This window comes from Heliangelus exortis, chromosome 1, assembly GCF_036169615.1.
Source record: "Heliangelus exortis chromosome 1, bHelExo1.hap1, whole genome shotgun sequence".
NCBI classification, from domain to species: Eukaryota; Metazoa; Chordata; class Aves; order Apodiformes; family Trochilidae; genus Heliangelus; species Heliangelus exortis.
Genome location: NC_092422.1, coordinates 171,393,968 through 171,417,618, shown reverse-complemented (window position 1 = coordinate 171,417,618; position 23,651 = coordinate 171,393,968). Strand labels below are relative to the sequence as shown.

General features: G+C 41.5%; 1 protein-coding gene and 1 long non-coding RNA gene across 2 annotated transcripts; both read left to right on the top strand.

Annotated features, from left to right (window-relative positions):
* Nucleotides 1-680: 680 nt before the first annotated feature.
* Nucleotides 681-13,809, top strand: LOC139798637 (uncharacterized). The gene is made up of 3 exons (XR_011726898.1): nucleotides 681-752; nucleotides 1,312-1,484; nucleotides 13,429-13,809. It is a non-coding gene; the product is annotated as an uncharacterized lncRNA (long non-coding RNA).
* A 7,419-nt stretch (nucleotides 13,810-21,228) lies between these two features.
* Nucleotides 21,229-23,151, top strand: SMIM30 (small integral membrane protein 30). Its single transcript, XM_071733653.1, has 2 exons — nucleotides 21,229-21,365; nucleotides 22,224-23,151. The coding sequence occupies exon 2, from the start codon at nucleotides 22,295-22,297 to the stop codon at nucleotides 22,478-22,480; it is 186 nt and encodes a 61-aa protein (XP_071589754.1). The 5' UTR covers nucleotides 21,229-21,365; nucleotides 22,224-22,294; the 3' UTR covers nucleotides 22,481-23,151.
* Nucleotides 23,152-23,651: the final 500 nt, after the last annotated feature.

Sequence of the window (23,651 nt, the reverse complement as noted above, 5' to 3'; positions counted from 1 at the left end):
GTTTATTATTAACGTCTTATAAATTATACTATATAATACAATAGTATATTATACCACACGCAAAAAATATTCATACTTTGTCTCTTCAAATATTTATATAGGTACACATATTTACATACAGACAAACCCATTATTGTATCTATATACAAATATATGTACAGACCAATGGTATTTTGAGTAACAAGAACTGGACAACTTTTTGCAGGTGAGCTGATGAGCTTGCAGTTAAGTATGCTCTGGTAACTGTTTGTTTGCATGTCTTTCCCAGAGATAAGTGTAAATAAAATTATTCTGTATGCCTGCAGAGTGGGAGTATATTTGATGGCAGTGACCATGGTCAAGTTCAAATTTTGTCTTTTTCTGACATGAGTAGTTCACATAATGCTCCCAGTGTCAGGTCTGTGTTGTAAGACACTCTACCATCACGTAGTCAGTAGCTATTCCTGTCCCCAAGAGATTATAAACCATATCAGTGAGAAATCAGAGAGGAAACTAAAGCACAAAGAGGCAAAATGATTGCCAGGGATATGGAAAAAAAAGTCTATGATAAAGAATATGATCCAGGTTTCCTGACTGTCGTGGCAGTATCTTTTCTCTTTCTAGGCAGCACGACAGAAACAGAGTCACAGAAACACAGAGTCATAGAATCACAGAATCATAGAATCATAGAATGGTTTGGGTTAAAAGGGACAGTTAAAGGTCATCTTGTCCAACCTCCCTACAATGAGCAGGGACATCTTCAACTAGATCAGGTTGTGCAAAGCCCTGTCCTAGCTGACCTTGAAAGTTTCCAGGGACCTTTCTGGGCAACCTGTTCCAGTTTCCCCACCCTAATTGTAAAATATCTAGTACAATTATATCTAGTTTAAATCTATTCTCTTTTAGTTTAAAACCATTACTGCTTTTTCTATTGCTGCAGACATTTTTTTAAAAGTCTGCTCACGTCTTTCTTATAAGCCCCCTTTAAACAGTAAAAGGCCACAATGAGGTGTCCCCAGAGCCTTCTCTTCTCCAGGCTAAACAATTCCAGCTCTCTTAGCCTTTCCTCCTAGGAGAGATGTTCCATCCCTCTGATCATTTTCATGGTCTCCCCCAGAACATCTATTCATCAACCTGAAAAGCAAGATAATTTAATGATTGGAGATGATGTGAAGATTATTTCAATGAAATTGGTGTAGTGCATACAAATGTACCTGATGTTTTAGCCATCTTTAGAAAATGCTTCATACTTTTAAAAGTTCATCTAAAAAAGCCCAAACATTTTTAAAACTACAAGTAGCCACACTAAACAATCTATGTACTCAAATTCAGATTAAAAGAAGAATGAATTAAGGGGGTGTGAATCACATCATAGGACAGAGAAGCTCAGATCCCCAAGGTGATGCTGTGAAGGATGCCACAGCCTGTTTCCCTGCCCTGGTAAATCTGTACATCTGTCCTGCCTCTGTTCTTTGCTGAGAATATCACACCTTGTTTCAAGGATGGTTAGTTACTATTAAAGTATATTCATTCTCTTGCCTGTATTATGTTCCAATGGATTTTAAGAACATGAAAACATGTCCTCTTAAATAAATAAGTAACTGGTAAATTAGTTCTAATCACCATGCTAATAAACTCATTTCGATGAGTTCACACTAAAACAAACACATTTCCTGATTTTAAGGCAAAATGATGCAGCATAAAGGCTGCAGCTTATTATGTCACTTGAGTCAGATAAACCATGATTCTCATGGAAGAATGAAAATGAAGCCTTAGTTTGAATCTTAGTAAGTATGACATACAGTATCTGGCATCTTCTCCACCTCCAATGCATTAGTTTTGCTTAAAAATAAGCTTGTCCTATTGAATTAAGCTTAAAAAGAGAAGTCCTTTTGCTGGCACTAAACTACACAATCTAATGGTGAACTGGAGTTTAGTAGGGTTATAAGAAATTCCCTCATTATTGGTCCGAAATGTACTTTTGTGAAAATACAGCAAAAAATCTTGTCGACAAGAAGCAATTAACTACAAGTCTTGTCAGTGTCTTTTAGTAGCTAAAAGTTCACATTACCTGGAAAACTAGTAATGAAGTCTGTTAGCCACGTATCTGCATTGTAAGTAAGCTTTAATAATTTAAAAACCAACTAAGATGTCCATTATCCTCAGAAAGCATGTAAATTATTTTCATATTAATATTACAACGGTATTATTACAGTACCACAGTCAAGGTCTTTTTCTAATTATGCACTCGATAATGAAAATAAAGGAAGTATAAATCTATCAGTATTCAGAAAGAAAATTGAATGATATGGTGACAGTCCATGGCAGTTACAAAGGATCTTAGATCTTGTGGACAAGGAAAACATGCCTATCCTCAAAGGCCTAAATTATGGAAACATGGATCAGGTTGCCTAAAATCAGAGAGAAAGAAATCACAGTTGTCAGTTTCCAGTTCTCTTTTCCAAGTTTACAGTGAGCAAATGGCAAATTATTTCTTTCAGAAGGAATCCTTGGCAGAACTATTTCTGCTACAATAGCTTCTCATAAATTTCAAGACAACTCAGATATGTGGGTAGTATATGAGAAAATCAGTTCCTGGAAATATGAAAATGAAGGACAGTATAAATAAATGAAATTCAATATCTGAATTTAAAACAGCAAACATAGGAACTTCAGATATTCAAAATCTGGAAGATGTTGAAGAATAAAACAAGACCAATGCAAAAAGACCCCCCTGTATTCACCACAAAAAGTAAAAAGTTGACTTAACAACTGCTTCTTAACTCTTACAAAATGACAGAAAACTTGAAAGAAGTGGAAAGAATAAAAAGACTTAAGATCAAATTTGTGCTTATGAACTGACAAGAATAACTTGATAAAGCTTATGTAATGATCAATAACAGGGATATCCATGTAGCCATTTTCAATATGTAACAATATTTATTATTAGCAGCTACTAGGGTAGAAAGAAAATTAAAACAGGAGACTTTAATTTTTGTTCTCTTAGGAATTGTTTAATTCCACCACTGAAGAGAACTAATTTTAAGTCAGATATGCAAATCTCCTGCAGGAGTCTCTGTAAGGTATTAACCTGTACAAGAAATAACTAAATAAACATTGGAATGAATCGTGAGAGAAAAAAAGTCAAACTAAGAAAAAGATGCAATAAGAAAGTGCAGAAAGCCTCAGGGAAAACATCTGTAGCAACTACAGGGAAAATCTGTCAGCCTTGATTGGGGAGCAGTACACTATTTTAAGACATGATACATATTTTCTGTGAATATAAATTTTCCTCTGTTAGGAATTTGCAAATTTTTTAAAAACCTCAATTCTCTTTACTCTTCAAAGGCCCTCTGCAGCCACCACCTTGTAGCCTGAGACAGAATAGGTCAAGATCTCCTAGAAGCACCTATCTCTGTCATTTCTGTTGTGCAATGAACAAAAAGGATTATACTATGGATTATTAGTATTCAGGAGAAATACACTCTTAGAGGAAAGAGATACAGCAAAAATGTGAGAGAGGGATCTTTCGAGCAGATAGCTGGAGCATGCCAGGAGTCTGCCATGCTACACACAGCGTTCTAATACAGAGGGACTTTTGGTTTGACCCCTCACTACCTCACTTCCTGACCACAATGAAAACTGCTGAAGCCTTCTCCTCTTCAGCTCATCCAAGCTCATCCAAAAAACACTCACTAGATCTTTTTGCTTCTCCATGGCCTGAAGCCAAGCAAATTTACAGCACTAAGTCATCAATTTTCCACTATCACTTACTTGACCTCCCATTTTTGTTCTCTTGTTTGCTTCAGTATGTTTTGAAAGCCAGTTTATCTGGACATCTTCAGTCCTATCACAGACCTTTCAAGCAGGATATACATCCCTAAAGGTGAAAACCAGTTATATTATAATGCCCAGCTACTGGGCACTTGTAGGCCGACCAGCCCTAAAAAGTCTTTGCAGGTTGGGAGGGCTCATCCTCTACAGCTGTCTGTAAGGGATCCTAAGTCTGGCTGAGCTGCCATCCCACACCAGCTCCATTGACAATGATAGCAGCAATGACTTAATTCAATGACTTTATGATTTCTGAGTAACCTTTGATCAACCTCTACACCTTACCATGCTGTGTCCTCCTCTTGAATGCTTCACCAGCTAATAAGCCTGTCTCCATAATTCTACTTCTATCTAAAATTTCATCTTTCTGACCTTTCTGCAAAATTTCTCAAAGATCCAGCTCAGCAGTGTGAACCAAGGTTATGCAGCAGGGCTGTATGTGAGCTGGGATTTGAAGCCCTGGACACAGATCCCAGGGTTCATCTGCCTGCATGGGTTGTATAGTCCTTGCTATTCTTTGCCAACTTATGTATCCCTATTTGCTTTATATTCATTCCTAGCGAAGGACTTTCTCCATCTCTCCCACAGCCAACATAACCTCAGGCAGACCAGCTTCATCTGCAGGTCCTTGCCTATTACCAGCTCCAGCTCAGTGTCCTCTGCTAGCTCTGGGGCTGGGATTGTGTCTTTGAAGACCCAGATTCTTAGCGAGGGAGCTTTGATGTGATATTCAACCCCTTTATTTTCTTTTGTTCATGGCCCATTGTACTAAGGGACCAAAGGGTAGCTATGGAAGTAAAATGATACAGGAAACATGGCAAGCTCTTAGCTTGAAGTATCATGTTTCAAACCTGGTGTTTAATACAGTCCCTTGCTTGATCACCTGTAGCACAACACATCACTAGCCAGGTGCTGCCTTCTTCTGCAGGACACGTGGGACCTGGGTGGTCAGATTTCTCTCTGTCCTACCAGAGGTTTATACAGTTCAGGGTTCTTGACATGTGTGACCGATTATGCATTCTCTTCATGGGAGCTTGATTTTTTCCTGCCTGACTGGGAGAGGAGAGGCTGCACATTAATCACTGTCAAGCACTATTTCAGGTACAAATGATGGAGAATTATAATGTTTGTAGTAAAGCTGCATTTGCCAGGCTTGGGTATTGTGCTTAAAAAGTGGTTTGCCACAAGGGAAGCACCTAAGCACTTCACTTGTATTATAAGTAGTGAGGGAGTGAGCAAGTGGTCATTGAATCAGCACGAGCCTTTTGACCACCAGCTGTGATAAAATCAGGCCACAAGATTTGGCATCACCACTGCCTGCAGGTTATAATATCAGGGAATAGGACTAATATTAAATCAAATTAATATTAAATTAAATATAAATATTTATCAAATATTTTATATGGCTAATATTTGGTCAAATTTATCGCATATATTTATCAAATATTTTCTCTAAGACATTCACACCTGCAAGAATCTGGCAAATGCCCTGAGAAATACTGAATCCTGTTACACAAGTGTTCAACATCTTGGGAAGATGTTGGGTTGGAGGCTTTTCATCAGAAAATATAATGTATGTTTTAAAATAAGACCTGCAAAAGGACATTTTCAGCTGGGGAAGAGGTAAAAGCAATTTAAACTGATAAGCAAAAGCAACGTATAATTTTAATTTTGTGGGTTTGAATGCAAATTAGTCAGAAATACAGAATGCAAGGGTATTTCATAGTCATCTGAGGCTTTAACATTGTGCATGCTTCAGCAGACAAGGAGAATCAAAATGGTTTCTTGTAAAATCTTAGCTGTCTGTACTTGAAGGCTGAAATCACAACAGGAAGATACACAATAGATACGACATAGTGATATTCATAAAAAATTTAAGAAGTTAAACAAGAAGTTACCTAAAAGTCATCAGTCCTGGACTACAATGACAATAAATATATGACAAAATACTCCACAAGTATATCCAGAGGGAGCTCTGAAAGCCTGTGACCACAAAGTGACTGAAATGAAACATAAATGTTAATGCCATGATATCTAACTAGTTCTGATTTTTAGAACTTCTACAGTGATTGGCAAAAATTGGGGTTTACTACTACATTTCCCCAGGATAGCCACAGTTAAGCGAGAAATTTTTCCTATCAAATCTGCCTTTACCAGACAGCAGTGTCAGACAAAGGGTTTATAGCTTGGAGAACTTGAATTCAAGCAATTTAAAATCATGTATGTGTGTATACACATGATAGCTAGTCTGTATTAACTCCCAATCCAGAGTCAAAAAGGTTAAAGCAATGGAGCAGTATCCAGGCAGTCTGTCTGTCTGTCTTTGGTGACACAAAAGGTGAGGGATGCCAGCTACTGAGTCCTCCTCACATCTCCTGGGCTCTTCTTATGTTGGTGATGACATGATGGGTTTGGATGTGATCTTCTGTATGCTTCACTAAGAAAGTATAATTCTTATTCCTCTTCCTTTACTTATTAAAACTTATTCTGTGCCTGTTGACTTCTGATCTGGGTATCCTGAGCTTCCTATACATGAATTCTCTGAGATCCTGAAGACCTGCTAAAATAGGTATCATTAACATATTCCACTTGTCTGTTGTTCCTGCTGGTGCTTTTGCATTTCCATTCACTCTCCACTCATATCAGTCTTCATCATTTGTTATAATTCCTTGCACAGATAATATAATAACAAAATGATATCAATGAATCATGTGCTGACAGCTCCTGACACTTTGTGGAACAAAAACAAAACACCTGCACTATTAGAAAACAACATTGGAGTCACTGAAGAACGGGATGATGATGAGATAAACCTGAATTTAAAAAAAAATTACCCTGGTCACCCCTGTCCTTGTGGTCTTCTGGGTCCATGTGGTGCTGGTTTTGGTAACACGGGAGGGGCCCCAGGCATGGGTCCTGTAAGAAGCTACTGAAAGCTCTCCTGGCTCCAAAATGTCCATCCCCACCTCTGGCTAATGTTGAAGCCAGCAGGGACTATGGATGTGCACCTCTGTGATTCACATATTGAAAAAGAGGAAACACCCAGTGATAAGAGCTCAGGGCAGAGGACAAGGGAAGAGGATAGAGTTTAGGAAGGACATCGAGGTCCTGGAGCAGGCCCAAAGGAAGGCAACTAGGCTGGTAAAGGGACTCGAGCACAGATCCTATGAGGAGAGGCTGAGGGAGCTGGGGCTGTTCAGCCTGGAGAAGAGGCGGCTCAGGGGAGACCTCATCACTCTCTACAACTCCCTGAAAGGAGGGTGTAGCCAGGTGGGGGTTGGTCTCTTTTCCCAGGCAACACTCAGCAAGACAAGAGGGCATGGTCTCAAGTTGTGCCAGGGGAGGTTTAGGTTGGACATTAGGAAGAATTTCTTTACTGGGAGGGTGATCAAGCGTTGGAATGGGCTGCCCCGGGAAGTAGTGGATTCTCCATCCCTGGAGATATTTAAAAAGAGACTGGATGTGGCACTCAGTGCCATGGTCTGGTAACTGCAGCGGTAGCGGATCAAGGGTTGGATTTGATGATCTCTGAGGTCCTTTCCAACCCAGATGATTCTATGATTATGATTCTAAGAGCAGCAACAGCTGGAGGGAGAGCAGCAGCAGAAGAGAGAAAAGCCAGAGCAGAGACACCAAGGTCAGTGAGGAAGGAGAGGGAGAAGGTGCCCTGAACAGAAGTTCCTCCACATCCCATGGTGAGACTGCACCCATGTAAGCCATGGAGGAGCCCAGGGGAGAAAGCCCTGAAGGATCACGGACCTGCAGCCTGTGGAGGATCACGGAGCACATGTTGTGAACCTGCAGCTATGGAGGGCCACATGGAGTAGGAGTAGGAGTAAGAGACAACTGTGAGGAATCCTTCTCCCTGAGGAAGAAAGAGTGGCAGAAAACAGCTGTTAACAGGAGGCGAACTTCGTAGCGATGATAGGCTCTGAATGAGGACAGGATCAGTAGAGAACTGGCCTCAACCAGCACGGCTGCTGACCTGCTTCAGAATGAGCCGTTTGCCGGTCTCAGGCCCCACCTTTTATTGGCCCTTGATCTTTGAGCATGCGCACTTGGGCCAGCCCTAACTGGGCACAGGTGAGGCTGAGCACCGACTGAGCTCATTACTCAGCAGGTCCTGGCACCTGTTGCCTACAAACAACCTGGTATGTATGGACCCCACTCCGTGTCTTCCTGTGCCGCTTTGTAAGGGAGGAGGTAGAGATATAGGGGCAAAGTAATTTGTGCCTGGGAAAAAGGCAGGGGTGGGCTAAAGTATTTAAGCTCTGGTTTTTTTGTTTTCTCTTTGTCCTGTTTTGATTTGATTAATGATAAGATAAATTGATTTTTTACCCCAAGTTGAGTTTGTTTTGGCCATGACTGTAATTGGTGAGTGAACCCTCATGGTCCTTGTCTTAACCCATGAGATTTTAGGTGGATTTCCTCCTCACCATCTCATAATGGAGGAAGAGTGAGTGGCCACATGGTCCTTTGTTACCAGCCAGGCTCAAACCACAACATCTGAAATGAGAAACTGATATCCAGACCTGCCACCCCCAGAAGCAGCAATGCTAAGGGACCAGGGACTCCTGTTCATCAAAGAACAATGTTAAGAGTAAATGCACATGGCTAGCACAGATATTTAATTCATTGTTTCTTCATATATTTATCATGGTGGAATATATTACTACTACATAAATACTATATTAAAAGATGACAGCAGCAGACAGTGCTTTCAAAGACTGAGCTTCCCCAGCCAAAAGCCCAAGTGCAGTGCAGCTGAGCCCCTGCAGCTCCATGCTGCCAACTGGAGCCAAAGGCAGAACAAGTCTGATCCCTGGCAGATCCCCAACACTGCACAGACAGAGGATACTGTATGTTTCTCAGACAGTGACTAGCTCTGGGATGTTCTTAGCTATGACTAGAAGCTGATTACCAGACATCTAAGCTCTCTGCCACTAGTGCTGGGTCATGCTGGAGAATAATTCCATCCTGACACAGCACAATCCTCAGCCTCTCCCTGCCCCTGTGCTGCAAAAGGCGAGGGGAGGCCAAAGATCTGCTCTACAAGATCCTCAGAAGCCATGTAAGACTTGTTTGCACAGAAAAATGGGTTGAGCTCAAGCTAAGCAGATGACTTCTCTGGGGACATCCACTCATTTCTGCCTGGAATACCAAACTGTGTGTTTCTGTATCTTAAGGACATTTTGCCTTTCTAAGACAATGAGCCTCTTGGCAACTGGGATGCTCCTGTCTTTCTTACGTGGAAAATGCAAGTTCAAGTCCCTGCTTTAAATTAGGCCCAAGTGAAGACTTTAAATTGAATTTTTGGGGAGCAAGGTCCATGCACTATTCTGTAAACTCTGGCATTTACTGACCTGGTCCCTGGCCTGTGGCAAACGTTACAACCAGCTGAAGATCACCTAAGCACAGTCAAAATCTTCGGCTACGCTGACATGGTGGAGACCCCTTCATTTGCATTGAGGATCCCCTTTCTAGAGCTGTAAGTTAACATCTATCTTGAGAGATCAATGGGAAGCTCATAAAAAAATTGAGTGGTGCCAACTCACAGATGGTTCTGTAGACATCTGGTGGCAATATTATAGACACTTCTGGATTAAGAGACACCCAGGCAGTACCAATGAAGTGGTATTACATGAAGATACATACAGGATCTAAGTCTGCTTTATGGCTCTCACCTGTATTGGCCAAGGTTATGTCTGCAGTGCTTTCATGGTCTGATATTTTGAATTTCCTATTGTTTTTCCATCAATAAATCTCTATCATTGATAAAACCATCAATACTTTACTTCAGATTCAGTTACTCCTCATAATCAGATGTCACAACTGAAATGCTGGAAACAACATTCAGAGCTCAGTGCAGTACTTCACAGAAAGAGTATGCATAAAGGAAAAAAAAAAAAAAAAAAAAAGGTGCTATGCCAGATTTCCTTAGATGGTCACAGGAAAGATTAAAGAACATCAATTATCTCATTGCTTACCTCAACATAAGGTCAGCTACATCTAAAGGCTAAGTAACAGGCTTTTCTATAACAACGAAATCTTCAGGGAAGTATGATTGCTGCTTCTTATCAGCTTGAAAATGTCAATTGGAGAAAGAAAACTAAACAAGTCAATAAGGTTTATTCTATATAATTATACTAAACTTAGAGCTGATACTTAGAAAACTGTTAGAAATAACAATAATAATAATAAATACATTCCACTTCTGTGAATAAATTATGGTTCTAGTATCAGCTAGGTTGGGTAAAACATTCAGTATTGAACTTCTTCAACACATGAACTCCAGATACAGCCCAAAGCATTGATCTCTGTATTAGTCATTCTCTGTGGTTTGTAATGCTAACAGATAGTAACAGTTTTCCTACCTCAGACTGACATCAAGGGCTTATCATTCGTCCTTTGTGTAGACAGCAGGGCAACTGACACACCAAAGAGACATTGTGAATAAAGACAAACACTGCAGGATTATTAAATAGTCCAGGTAACTTTCCTCATTGTCCAAAGACCAGTTTTTGCACGCTACAACTTTCTACAAATATAGAGTCATCACAATGACTTCTGTTGAAATTTTTAGTCCAAGCACAAAGAAAAAAAGTGAGAAACTAAGGACTGCAGCATGAAGAACTCTCAATAGTAACTGCTGATCTTTTCCCATAGATAACTGTTAAGAGTGGTGAAACTAGGAATGAGGATTTCTCTGTGGATGCTAAGTGGTTATGCAGCCTTTTATCTGTGTACTAATTCGATTTAAATGGAAAGAGGGTAGATTTAGGTTCAATATTAGGAAAAAAATTCTTCATCATGAGAGTAGTAAGATAAGATAATGGAATAGGTTGCCTAGATAAGTTGTTGCCCCTAACCTGGAAGTGTTTAAGGTCAGGTTGGATGAGGCTTTGTGCAGCCTGGTCTAGTGGGAGATGTCCCTGCCCATGCAGGGGGGTTGGATCTGTATGATCTTTAAGGTCCCTTCCAAGCCAAGCCATTCTGTGATTCTGTGATTCTGTGATTCCCTCCCAGACCAACATTCAGCCACACTCAGCTAACAGTTACCCTCCTGCCCTCCTATTAAATGACTGCATCATTTTGAGTTTGAGTTAACTCTTAGCCTTCTTCTGAATTATCCAATATAATCCCAGTTCTGTGGGACCTCCTAAGAGAGCTTCAGATTCATAGCACAAGGTACCTTGTCCAGTACCAATGAAAGTTAAAGAACTGAATAGAAATATTGCTTTACAGCAAGAATGGATGGCCTCCATTGGGCCTCATATCTTAAACCCAATTAGCTGTTTTGTCTCCCACAGTATGAAGAATACAACCACTACCTGCAGCTTGCAGTATGATCTTCTACTCATATTTTCCACCAGTCACTAAATGTCAATAGACCTTGACATGGCTTTCTCTTCAGATCAAAATCCAACCTTCTCACTCCATCCTGATTGTTAAAATACCAGCCTGGCTCCTGCCATCTCCTCCTTTGACCCATATGACCTTCTCCTTTGTGGCCTCCCCATGACCTGCACAAATCTTTTCTGGTGCATAGAAAATAACAAAAAAGGTATAAAACAGAAGGACAATGTTTGTAAGGAAAGCAATGTTTAAACCAATCTGCATATCTTGATTGTGTTCCAAAACAGGCAGCCTAATGGATATATCCTTTCTAATTGCCTGCAATGATGGGTAAATAAGAGGCTATATTACTGCAGGCTGGTGAAGAGAAAGTGTAACATATTATCTCTATTTGGACTGTAAGTCATAAAAGAGTCAGAATAAATTTTAAATTCCTCAGTGCTTGACACTTCCAGAAGATGACAGATACTGGCAAAAGGAGACTCCAGAGACTGTGAATATGAGCAATTAGCACCACCTATTAAATATTTTCAAGATATTCTGCAAGGGGAACAGATAGACAATGTGTTTATAATTTAGTCAAAGGAATTATATCACAGATGCTTAGATAAAATTAGTTTCAAACTTAGTAATCTCCTGTCACCCCATTTTTAGGGGTTTATTCTTCACATCCTCTGAAGCATTACACATTAGAATTAATTTTCAAATGGTCTTTAATGTAATTGCCTTTTCTACATGTTTGTATGTAATTATGGGCATTTTTTTTTTTGTACTCAGAGATGTGCAATGGCACATAAGACTGAGGCATAAAACCCATCTTCTACAGGCTGAAGATCCACCCTTAACAGTTAAAAAAGTTAACTTGCTCCAGATGAACCTGTCCTGGCAGGGGGCTTGAACTAGATGATGTTCAGAGGTCCCTTCGAACCCCTAACATTCTGTGATCAAAAAGTGGGATTCCAGCTGCAGGAACTTCTTGCCTTCATCATTTGCTGGGGTACAGGTTTAAGGTTTTATATAGCAGGGCCCAGAAAGTGCTGCTCCTGACAACATGAAGCACTCAAGCATTTAGGTAAAATTAAACATCTGATTCATCTCACTGCCCAGGGACCACATATGTGTGTAAAGGGTAGCACATGGTTAAGCACTTCATGGGATATCATGTAAAATGTGCACTGTCACACTGCTCAGACTAAGAGGAAAGTGAAAAATCCTAAATACTTCAAGAGTGTATAATGTGTTTATGCATATACTTATACATACATACATATGATTACATATATATAAACACGTTTGAGTATGCATGCATGTGCCCTTTATACACTTAGAATCACAGAATCAGCCAGGTTGGAAAGGACCTCTGAGATCATCAAGTCCAACCCTTGATCCACTACCACTACAGACCATGGCACTGAGTGCCACATTCAGTCGCTTTCTAAAAACCTCCAGGGACGGAAAATTCACCACCTCCCTGGGCAGCCCATTCCAGTGCCTGATCACCCTCTCTGTAAAGCCCATTCCAGTGCCTGATCACCCTCTCTGTAAATAATTTTTTCTTAATATCTAAACCTCCCCTGGCAGAGGTCCATGCCCTCTTGTCTTACTTGTAGATGCTTGGGAGAAGAGACTGACCCCCCCTGGCTACCCTCCTCCTTTCAGAGAGTTGTAGAGAGTGATGAGGTCTCCCCTGAGCCTCCTCTTCTCCAAACTAAACACTTACTAAACTTACATTATCGTGGGCTTTGGGTATGTATCTAAGAAGTGACAAAGTTCTAGCATTGCTCTGTTCTGATTCTGATGAGTTCACAGCCATAGATGAAACGATTGCAGACCATATTTATAGATACTTTTGGAGAGAAGTAACATTTTCCTAATCCATAAAATGGGTCATTTTCCCTACTCCAGCTCTGGAAAAAGGACTATGATTACAAAACAGTAAATAGCCCTCAGAGTTAAACAGCCTCTATCCCATTTGAATTTGAACACTGTTACAATAAAATGTTTTGCTATTTAGGATCCTACCAATACATTTTGAATATAGTGACATAAATCTACACTGTACGCATCTTTATGTCTTCCATCACAGTAATCTTTGTATCTTGGCTGCAACTTAAGGTCAGTCAGCATGCAATAGGATGAACTTTATCATAGCAAAAGACATCTCTTAAGACTTTCATGGGCTCTGCAGTTTTGGCAGGAAATCCCGTACTTTTTGACAGACAGTGCATTTCCACAAAAGGATTTTCTTTTTTTTTTCCACAGAAATCCATGGAAGTTACCACCAGCTATAATGGGAACAGAGATAGGAAGAATAAGAAGGCACAAGATCCTTTCCTATGCTTCTGATCTTTGGCAAGCGTTTCAGGAATTTCACCTTTCTATGTCTTGATTATTCCAGATGTAAAATGGGGTCAGCCCTGCTGTCCTTTATAACACACCATGAAAATCCAGACATGAAAACCAGCATTTAAGTACCACTCAAAACTCATGAAGTCTACGAAAAAAATTCCATTAAGTTTGGTGAACTTTGGTGGTGGATTTGGAGTGAGTGCTTTAATACTAATCTGACTACTATTATAATTTTATTACTTATATGTATATGATTACTAAACATGCACATAAAATATATAGATAGCTTCCATATTTCATGTGTCTTAGATTTTTATCACCCTGGCCACTGGAGCCATTAAGGTGAGATATGTCAGTTTTAATTACATGTATTTACAACTATATCTCTCAGTTTACACATGACAAGTGATATTTCTCAGTGCATGAATTTTCAGACTGGTAACAGCAGCTAAAGGCATTTTCCTTTAAAAGTTTGTGTAACCTGTGAAACACAAAGGCATTTAGTGGTAATACTTTTCTGAATCACAGTATCTTTTGTCATGACAGCTGTGTGTTTAGTTCAACAGTGAAACTCAAACTGTTTTGCTAATGAATAGAGAGCCAAATAACTAAGTGCTAGAATGAATTGCAGGCTATTGGAAGTGGACAGTTGGCTTGCTAAATGTGCTCCTTATGAATGATGCCCTTTCCCTTTAGACTGGCACTAAAATAACCCAGATTTATTTCTACAAACCGTTTTTAGGACTTTTTATGATCAAGACAAAAAATAAGATACAACAAATACATTCCACAACTAAAATACAACTTCTAACTAGCAACAGCAAACCTTTAGCATTTAACAAATAAATGGAATGTAATTATTTATAGGATTTGTTATGGGCTTACCATATCACCATATTTTGGTGATACTGGCAAGAATGATTGCCCCTGTTTTTCAGAAACAGGTGGAATCATGACCTTACTGAAGGCAATAGGAAAATTCCAATATGTGTCAAGGAGACAACAGTGTAGATAGGGAATTCAAGCTCAGAAACACTACAGACATCCAGAATGAACTGAAACATTTTAATTAGTGCTCAATAAAGTCAGCTGCAATGATGACACTTCCTTCTCCTTTGAAGAATCTAGTCTTATGCTCTCCTCTGTCTTCAGCAACTCTCACCCTCAGTTTTACTCTCATGGGCTCAAATCTTTTTACTTGTTCCTGTTTTTCTCCTTTTTTTTCCCTCCAAGTTCTGTTAATTTTTAATTCTTTGTATAAATCTAATTGCTTCTTGTCTCAGATAAAAAATCTATAGTCACCTCATCTTGTGGCAGAACTGTTCACCCTTCACCCTAACAGCTGAGCAGCCTGATCCCTGCCCAGGAGTTTGACACTGAACCTTGACAAAAGGGTTCTGAAAGATGTAAGTCCAAAAATTTCTTCTAGAACATGTGCTGAGCTGATGAACAGAAACACTGAACTGCTTTTTAAGGCCCCGTTTTAAAGACTACATAAAAGCATGTTCTAAATAGTGCCCCAGAACCACAGAGCATTTAATGAGTGTGATAACTTGAAGAGCTGTCAAGGGGTATATAAACTGCTCCAAAACCTCTCTACTGTTCAGATTATCTTTGGAATCTGGAGAGCATGTAAGGCCACACAGTCTGCCAACAGCATCCTGGGCTGCATTAGGAAAAGCACTGCCAGCAGGTTGAGGGAGGGGATCCTTTCTCTCTGTGCAGCACTGGTAAAAAACATTGGAGTAATTGTTCCAGCCCTTTCCTTCCTGTTACATGAGCAACATGGATAGACTGGAATGAGTCCATAAAAGGTCCATGAGGTGGTTAGCAATCTGGAGCATGCAGCATGTGAGAAGAGACTGAGAGAACCAGGAAGGGTAAGTCTGAAAAAGAGAAGACTCAGACAGCTTGTTAGCAATACATATACATAACTGATGAGGGGTTAAAACAGAGCCAGGCTCTTTTCAGTGACATGCAGTGACAGAACAACAGACAGTGAGTTCAAACTGAAATAAAGAAAACTCCATTTAAACATAAAGAAAACCCTTCCTGTGAGGGTGATCAAACACTGACCCAGGCTGCCAAGAGAGGATGTGGAGTCTCCATCCTTGAAGATGTTCAAAACCTAACTGGACACAGCCCAGAGCAGCCCACTGTAGCTGACTCTGCTCTGAGCAGGTGTATGGACCAGGTGATCTCCAGAAGTATCTTCCAACCTCTTGAGTTTTGGCACGTAGTACAGCTCCCCATTCTGAATTCTGCCCCTTCTGTCAAAGCTACACTGCCTCGAGCCTAACAATAACCTCTTATTTTCCCAAATTATCTAATTTCAGCAGCCTTCCAATAGCCTTCATTTTTGGGCACAAATCTTCAAAAAAAAATTATATTTTTGGCATGCAAATATTTATATTTGTTATTTTTATATACAATTTTTATAATACCAGTTTTCTGATGACTAACATACTCTGATTTAGATGTATAGAACTGTGTAACTATGCAAGTTTTAGTTCCAATAATAACTAAAGCTAGAAAAAAAATCAAAAGGCTATTGGCATGTTCCAAATATGGATGTAGGTGTATGTTAGAAACATATCATTACATAGGTGTATTATGTTTAAATTAATTTTTATTTTCATGAAACTTCTACTTATTACAATCACATGCACAGAAGAAAACATCTGACAGCATAGCTTGGAAAAAAAGATGTGCTCTACAAAACATGTGGATAACAGCTGCTACTCCCCCTTTAGATCTCATTCCTTCATTCTTGTGTTGAATTGTATCTCCTTGTGCTTACTATACCATACAGATGAAGGTGGCCCTCTGAAGCTGAACATGCTGTTGCTGTTGCATCTTTCGTGCTAATATTGTACAATAATTTATTTTTCTCAAAAAGAAGCAGATAAACAAAGCACATTAATCAACCTACTTGTGGAAACACTGATAAACAATGTGAGGACATTTCAATATCTTACATTAATATAACGTCTGAAATCAAGACGACTGGATTCACACTCCCTCAAAACTGGAGGGAGTCTCGATGCATCATTCTAGTTGACATCTACCTCTGCTTTGCAGTGCTTCTGCACAAAACCCCAGGAGCCTGCTCCTCATAATCCAGAAGAAGCATGACAGTGCTCACAACAGTCACAGGGAATCCCTAGATTTTGCCTAGATTTGGGTAGCTCTTGCAATCCCCTGCAGAGTTCAGTGGGGAAGTCAATCAGGGGGTGTTTAACTCTGGCTGGCATCCTCTCCACTCTTGTAGTTTTGCAGCTCCCATCTCCTGCCAGCACCAACCCCAGAGCTTTTTTCTGCAGGGCTGGCAGCTGCCTCCATGCCTCTCCACTCCAGCCAGCGCTGCACAGAAACAACTCCGAAGTGCTGGCAAGAGAGCTCAAAGAGATTCCAGCAGGCAGAGGAGATCCCCTGCCAGGCTAAAGGAGCAAAGGAGTGAGGGAAAAGGAATCACTGGGCGATTTAATCCTTTATTTTCATGCCTGTATAAAGGCCAGCAGGAAGCATGTGGTACCAAAGGAAAGAATTTTCCATCAAAAACTGTCTCAATTCTTTCTGTAAGCCTTTCTGTGCTCTCAGAAAGAAGTAACTTTTGCTTCTCAGAGGGATCAAAAGGAGTCTGCCAGGGGTGACAAAAGAAAGGTAGAAGTTAACCTCCTGACATGGCTATAGGATAAGCCACTATGAAGGAAGATTATACTGCAAAGACCTTCTAGGACTGAGAAGAAAATTGTTCAGCAAAAGAGGAAATATAACATCAGAGGATTAAGAAGTGAGGGAACACGGTAAAAATGACAAACCAGAGAGAGGCCTCTTCGAAGAAGCACTTTGAATAAACAAAGCTGCACAGGTCACAGCAAGAGACAAGAATAATTGTCAGGACATGACTTTAGGTCATGCAGTCAGGAGAACTGCTAAGCCTAGGAGTTGCTGTGCTACCTCAACACCATCAAATGGGAACAAAAAGAGAGAGAATACAAATGAAAACATGAATTAAGGATGGTATTCAAAGCTGTATTTGTTGATAAGGGCACCCAGGGAAAATGCCTAGAGAGGCAAAGACGGGGGTGGGGGAAACAGATGGAAGCCTAGCACATTCCCAACAGCAGAAAAGATGAAGTGAGGAATTGGGAAATTCTTTTCTTAAAAGAAGGTGTGTTTTTTTAAATGCTTACTGGATTTAAGAATCACAATGAATTTGAGTTTCTAAAGCAGTCCATCCCTCAAAGACAGTGACAAAGTGCAGGCTTTCACATCTGAGTTTCTAACCAAAACCAAAGTGAGCAGCTCCAGATGATGGAGGAATGAATGAGCCATACTGAAGGAGATGGAATTAAAGCAGCTTTGAACAGCAAGTTTGGGCAGGTTAGGGATGACAGAAATAAAACAGATTAAGTGATGGTTAAAGGAAGGGAATCCAAGTGGTGTTTTCATGACAGGGAAGATCTGTGACTACCTATATTTATTCGAGAGGAAGCCTAAGGACTTTGAGAAATAGAAATGGAAAAAGAAGGCAGGATGAAGTGGACACACATAGTAGGGAGGGGGCAGTGAAAGGGGAAGGAAGAAAGATGATGAACACTTGAGAGACAGCAAACTGAGAAGCAAATGTGGAAAAGGTTAATGACAGAAGTAATTGAGACAGTACTTTAACTGTTTTTTCTGCAGAAACAGAAAAAGAGGTGGTTGTGATAGAGTATTTTCTCAAAGAACAAAAAGTACCCAGTGAAGCCCAAATAAAGCAAGTCATGTTCTTTTGTAGGAGAAAAACTGGATGTAGATCTGAGTGAAGAGATGAGGACATAGTGACAGGCAGCTAAATGTCAGATTAAGTATCACCAAGGAAAAGTAGCTCAAGGGTGAACATGTTGATAGAAGTGATAATCATTGCCCTGTAGCCAATGTCTTATGGGTAGTAAGAGTCAGCATTTCTCATTCCAGCACTACAACTGAAATCCAAAAACTCATCAGAAAGCTTCTCCAATAAGTGTGGTCATGCAATTAACAAATGGCTCTCATGAGAAGATGAACTAAGAAGGGGAAAAAAACAACCCGAATACACTCTTCAGGGTGTAACCTTGTTCTGCTGATTATCTTGTAACTTTGTCCTCTCCAAAAAGTGCACTTTATTTTCCATTTCCAGCCTCACGTATACCTTCTTAGCCTTGCGCTCAAAACTTACAAAGCTTTAGCTTGTCAGCTCTGGGAATTCTGTCTTTCCTCTGAATATTAGTTACATAATAGCTTGAGCTAAGCAATCAAAGCGGTGATAGGTCAAAAGGAAGATTTGCCTGAGGTGATGCAGGAAGTTGATGGCAGAGCTTCAAGCTGAATACACATTTCTCTGCTATTCAGAGAGCACAAAAACCACTGGAGCCTCCTTTGCTGTTTAGATTTTGTTGGCTTTTTTTCAAAGCAATACTGTTTCTGAAGCCAAAGCTAAGAAATGTAATGGCATTGGAAGAGCTAATAAGCCAAAGAAATATCCCCAAATGGCACTGCTTTCTATCTCTCTAAGGCACTTCCATGATATTACTAATAAATCCTATCTCCTACAATCAGTATTTTCCACATCCCTACTGTACTTCTCTGTGTCATTTCAACTGCCTGTAAATTTGTGCAGTTGTTGAAGAGAGAGAGATAACAAGATGAGTATTAAGCCCAGTCTTCCCCTTGGATTTTACACTCCATCTTCAAAATACACATGCCCAAAGATGCCATAGCTCTCTGTTTTTGACATGCCCAGTTATAACAGATAGGCTTGAAAGTCACTGTTCAAACCCCTTGCATCTGTTTTCTGGGACTAAATGAGGACTATTAAAAATTTTAGCTGGGAAGTACTAGTGAGAGCCAGTACAGAACTTAAACTTAAATTTACAGGGATGACTAAAGCATTTTTTACATTTCAGAACAGTGTAACATTTACCTGTCCAGAGTAAGCATGCAATAAATACACCCAGGAGGGAAAGAAAAGGGCCAAGACTCCAAGGCACACTCTTTGTGATGACAGCAGTGATTAACACGACATCTACCTCCTCTATTTCAAAATTAGTCCTGGGGTTCTGAAGGGGTTTAGATGTATCTGCAATTCACTAAAAAATGGGCATTGTACCTTTAATCTCTTCCGTGTCATGACACCTTTCTCAGAAGTTTCAGGATTTTTCTCCAGTGCAATCTGCAATCAGCTTATTGAGAAAATAACTTCAGAATAGAAGATGAAGCATTCATCATTTCTGACCAGAAACACTGTGAAATATCTTTATTTAGCCGTTATACTGATATTTATTATTATTTGTGTTATCACAGAATCTAGGTGCTGCTGCTTAGAAAGAAGCAGCTCTCATGAGACTTGGTATAAAGATGGAGCAAAAAACCTGTTCCTATACCTGTAAGTTTATGGTGGAAGATGATTGACAGCTGCTGCATCCAGACAGGGAAGAGAGGGGGATCAATAAAAGAATTATGATCAACACAAGAGTAACTTCCCACCTCAGACTTACAAGTATCCTCCTATATATACAGACGTCCTATAAGTATAAAGAATGGCTGCTCACAGGCAATTACAGCTATATTATATAAAGCAGAAGCAAAACTATATGTAAGGTGAACAATCCATCTGGATTTCCACTGCTCTTCAAGCAGCTCATCGTAAATTGTTTCTGTAAAGAGAAATGTTTGCAAAAGCTGTTTTCCAGCACAAGCCTAGGGAAACATTGAGAACATGGGTTATCGTGAATTAATGTTTGAAGTAATGGAATACAAATTCTGGGGTAATTTTGTCATTAGATTAGCAGGTTTTTTTCTGGTTCTTTCTGCAAGCATTCCAAAAACACACACACTTTGAATCTGTAGTAATTGCTTACAGATCTTTTATCCAAACTTAATCATACACATTTTCCACTGAAACACGAGTAATGAGCTCTGACTAGGAACTAGCTCGTATCCCCTGCTGCATTTACAAGAAAGTAATTTCAACCTGTTCTGTGTAAGAGCAGCGCCACAGCTTTTCCCAAAGCAGAAACAGGATAAAAATCAGGACAAGTCTGACTTAGGTTTTACGGGTGATCTCAGGTTAACGAGCTGATGACACTTCTCTTTTTTTGGCGTCATGTGTCCGTTCACCCTATGATGTGCTTTTTAACTCAGAGCAGGAATTGTTTATGATGGCACTCCTGAGTATTCAGTATCCTCGGTGTACAACATACATCTGAAATTAAGCAGGCGCTACCCCAAGTAAAGACTAAGGGTAACTTGTGCTTTTTGTTTATTTTTAGATAAAAAGAGCAGACAACCAGCCCAGGCCGGCGCATTTGTAAAATTTTAAGCCGCAATGTGTACGTGATTCCTGAGCTCGCTGCTGCTGAGACTGAGGTTCCCCGCACGCCCCTTGGGCACCACCCGAGACCGGGCTGGAGGCGGCTCCCGGGAGGACCCTGGTGCCTTCAGCCCGGGGCTCCCCAGCAGCGCCCGCCCCGCGGCTCCCGGCGCTCCGCCCGACCGCTGGCAGCTCCATGTCCCCAGACCAAGGCGGGCACCGCTCCCGGGGCCTCCACTGAGGGCCAGTGCTGCCTCGCCCGCTAGCAGCTCCCCCGTCCCCACACAGCGACCTGCGGCAGCCGCTCGGCAGTGGTGCGTGCCGGCAGCGGGAGGTGGCCCGGCAGGGTCACGCCCGCCCCCGGCCGCGCCACCGCCCCTTCCTGTCATGGCCGCAGCCGGGCTACGGGAGAGAGGCGAGGCGGTGCGGGCCGGCGCTCCCAGGACCTGAAGGCCCGTCCGGGCAGCGCGGCGCGGAGCGGGCGCGTCCCCCAGCCCGGAGCCGGCTGCAGGAGGTGACCGAGGGGCGCCGTGCGGCCGGGCCCTGCGCGGGGGCCGCCCCGGGAAGCCGCCGTCCCTCAGCCAGCCCACCGGCGGTGGGACTGGACGGGACGGGTGGCGGGCGAGCGGGAGTTCCGCAGTACCGCTTCGCTCCCTCTCTAGGGGAGGGGGGGGGGAACGGCCGCGCTGCGGGCCAGCCCCGTCACTGCCCGCACCGCGGGGGGCTGGCGGAAAAGCCGCTGGTTCCGGGAGGCCCAGGCGGCCTCGGTAACCGCGGAGTATCTCGGCGCTTAGTTTTGCGGTGTGTGCCCCGAGACTGCACTTCCCGCCGGGATGAACGATTGCGGAGCGACCCGTCCGGGGGTGCCCCGGTGTGCGCCTCGAAGAGACGCTCCCAAAGTCGGAGGGAGCGGGAAGGGCGATAGTCCCAGAGTGAGGGTGTGGGCAGGGGAGGAGGGGCTGACACCGGGGCTCACATCCTCGCCAGTGCGCAGCAGCCTCCCCAGCGCTGGGATCCCCAGGCTGCCCCTTCCAAAAAGGTGCGGGGAGCGGTGTGCGGCAGCAGTCCCAAACACCCAGGGGAAAAGGCCCAAGAAGTCAGGCACTGATGGCTGCAGGCAGGAGAGCCTAATCTGGCTTCACCTCATGGTAAAACTCCAAAGGATTAGTTTCCAGAGTTGCGTAACAAGATAGCAAACCTGCCGTGGCTGTCTCATGAGTTACTTACTTTTATAATTCTCAAGATAAAACCTAACTTCCCGAGTCCCATACAGATGTCTGTAATACATAATCTTATCAGTTAGCTTTTGGCAAGACAATTCGAGGGGCAAAGGAAGGGAAATGCTGTCAAGTTCCTTTTGTTTTCCTTGTAGATACCACTGAAGTACCTGTTCTCCACCACTTCCCTCATTTGACCTCGCCTTGTGGTCGGCTGGTGAGCAGCATGCCTTCTACCAACAACACCTCAAAACTTTTCCTGGTCCTCCTGTCATTGCTGCTGGTGCTGCCAGTGGCTGAAGCCATGGATGCAGGAGATACCATCGCCTTCTTACTAGGCCTTGCTGTCAGTGTCATCGGATTCTGCGCCTGCCTTGGCTTGTATGCAAGGAAAAGGAGTGGCCAACAATGACTTCAGATGAAGTGAATTTTCAAACACAGCTTGGGGGTTGACATCTAGGGTGTAAAACTGAGCTTCAGTTCGAGATAGCTTTCAAAAACCATGTAGCAGATATTTCTGCAAACCCCTCTTACTGTGCAATACAACAGAACCAAGACTGTAACCAGTAAAAGGGATTTGTAGGATCTGTCCTTGTGACAGATTATTTTATATTACTTGTTAAATTACTTCCTTACAGAAGGGTAAGACCTTTTTGAATAGGGAAAGCAAACCCTGGAGTGGTTCACAGTAAATGTTTATAAATTTGGGAGGGAGACCATCAACAACTAACATGATTTTGGTTTCAAGGGTTCATCAGGAGAAAGCATCCATGAATCTTCAGTCAGGATTATTCTAGATTGCTAGGGAGCAGACTGCTTTGATGTGTGTGCATTGTGCTTAAGTTCCTTGTAATAACAGTTACTTAACAGCTCACTTCTGCTGTCACAGGGAGGACGCTTCAGAGAACCAGAAAAACAAGGAAAACTTTCTTTTCTAATGTATTTTTATTTTACAATATGCCGCTTCTGTATCTTGTGTTCTCATTACCAAGTAGATAAACTTAAGAATGGGACCACTATTTTTCTTTAATTTGTGTTTCACAGAAAAGTATATGTAAGGCTATGTAAATGAGATTAACAATATTTTTTTGTCTTGTTTATTTTTTGTACTCTGATTTTCTCTAGACACTCCAGGGTTGAATCTTCTTACATTTGCTATTTGTATTTTTTTCCCCCAAATCTTACAGTCTTATTATGAGGAATTATGTGTAGTATTTCTGCATTAGGGTGTTACTAGAATTGTAACAAGACAGTTATGCACCTACTTCTTTTGGAATATGGATATAGTGTGTTTGTTAAAATCCTGCGTTTAGTCAACAGGTCCATTGTTCTCAAGTGTCTTCTCATAACAAACTTAGGTTGCTCGCCAAACTTTTAGGCTTCTTACCTAAATGGTGTATCTGAGTTCCACAGAAGATTAGGACCAAAACCAAAGTAAAAGATCCTGATGCAAAATGGAAGATATAAGCAGTCTTTTTTCTATAATGCTCAGTCAGGTTGTACAGCATATGGTTGAAAGACTACTCATTAGCATATCCAGGACCTGTTTCTTTAAGTATCAAAGGTGAAATGGCACAGCCAAC

What these genes read in the sequence shown, in the direction of transcription:
- SMIM30 (XM_071733653.1), top strand. Translation starts at nt 22,295, where the DNA reads ATGCCTTCTACCAACAACACCTCAAAACTTTTCCTGGTCCTCCTGTCA.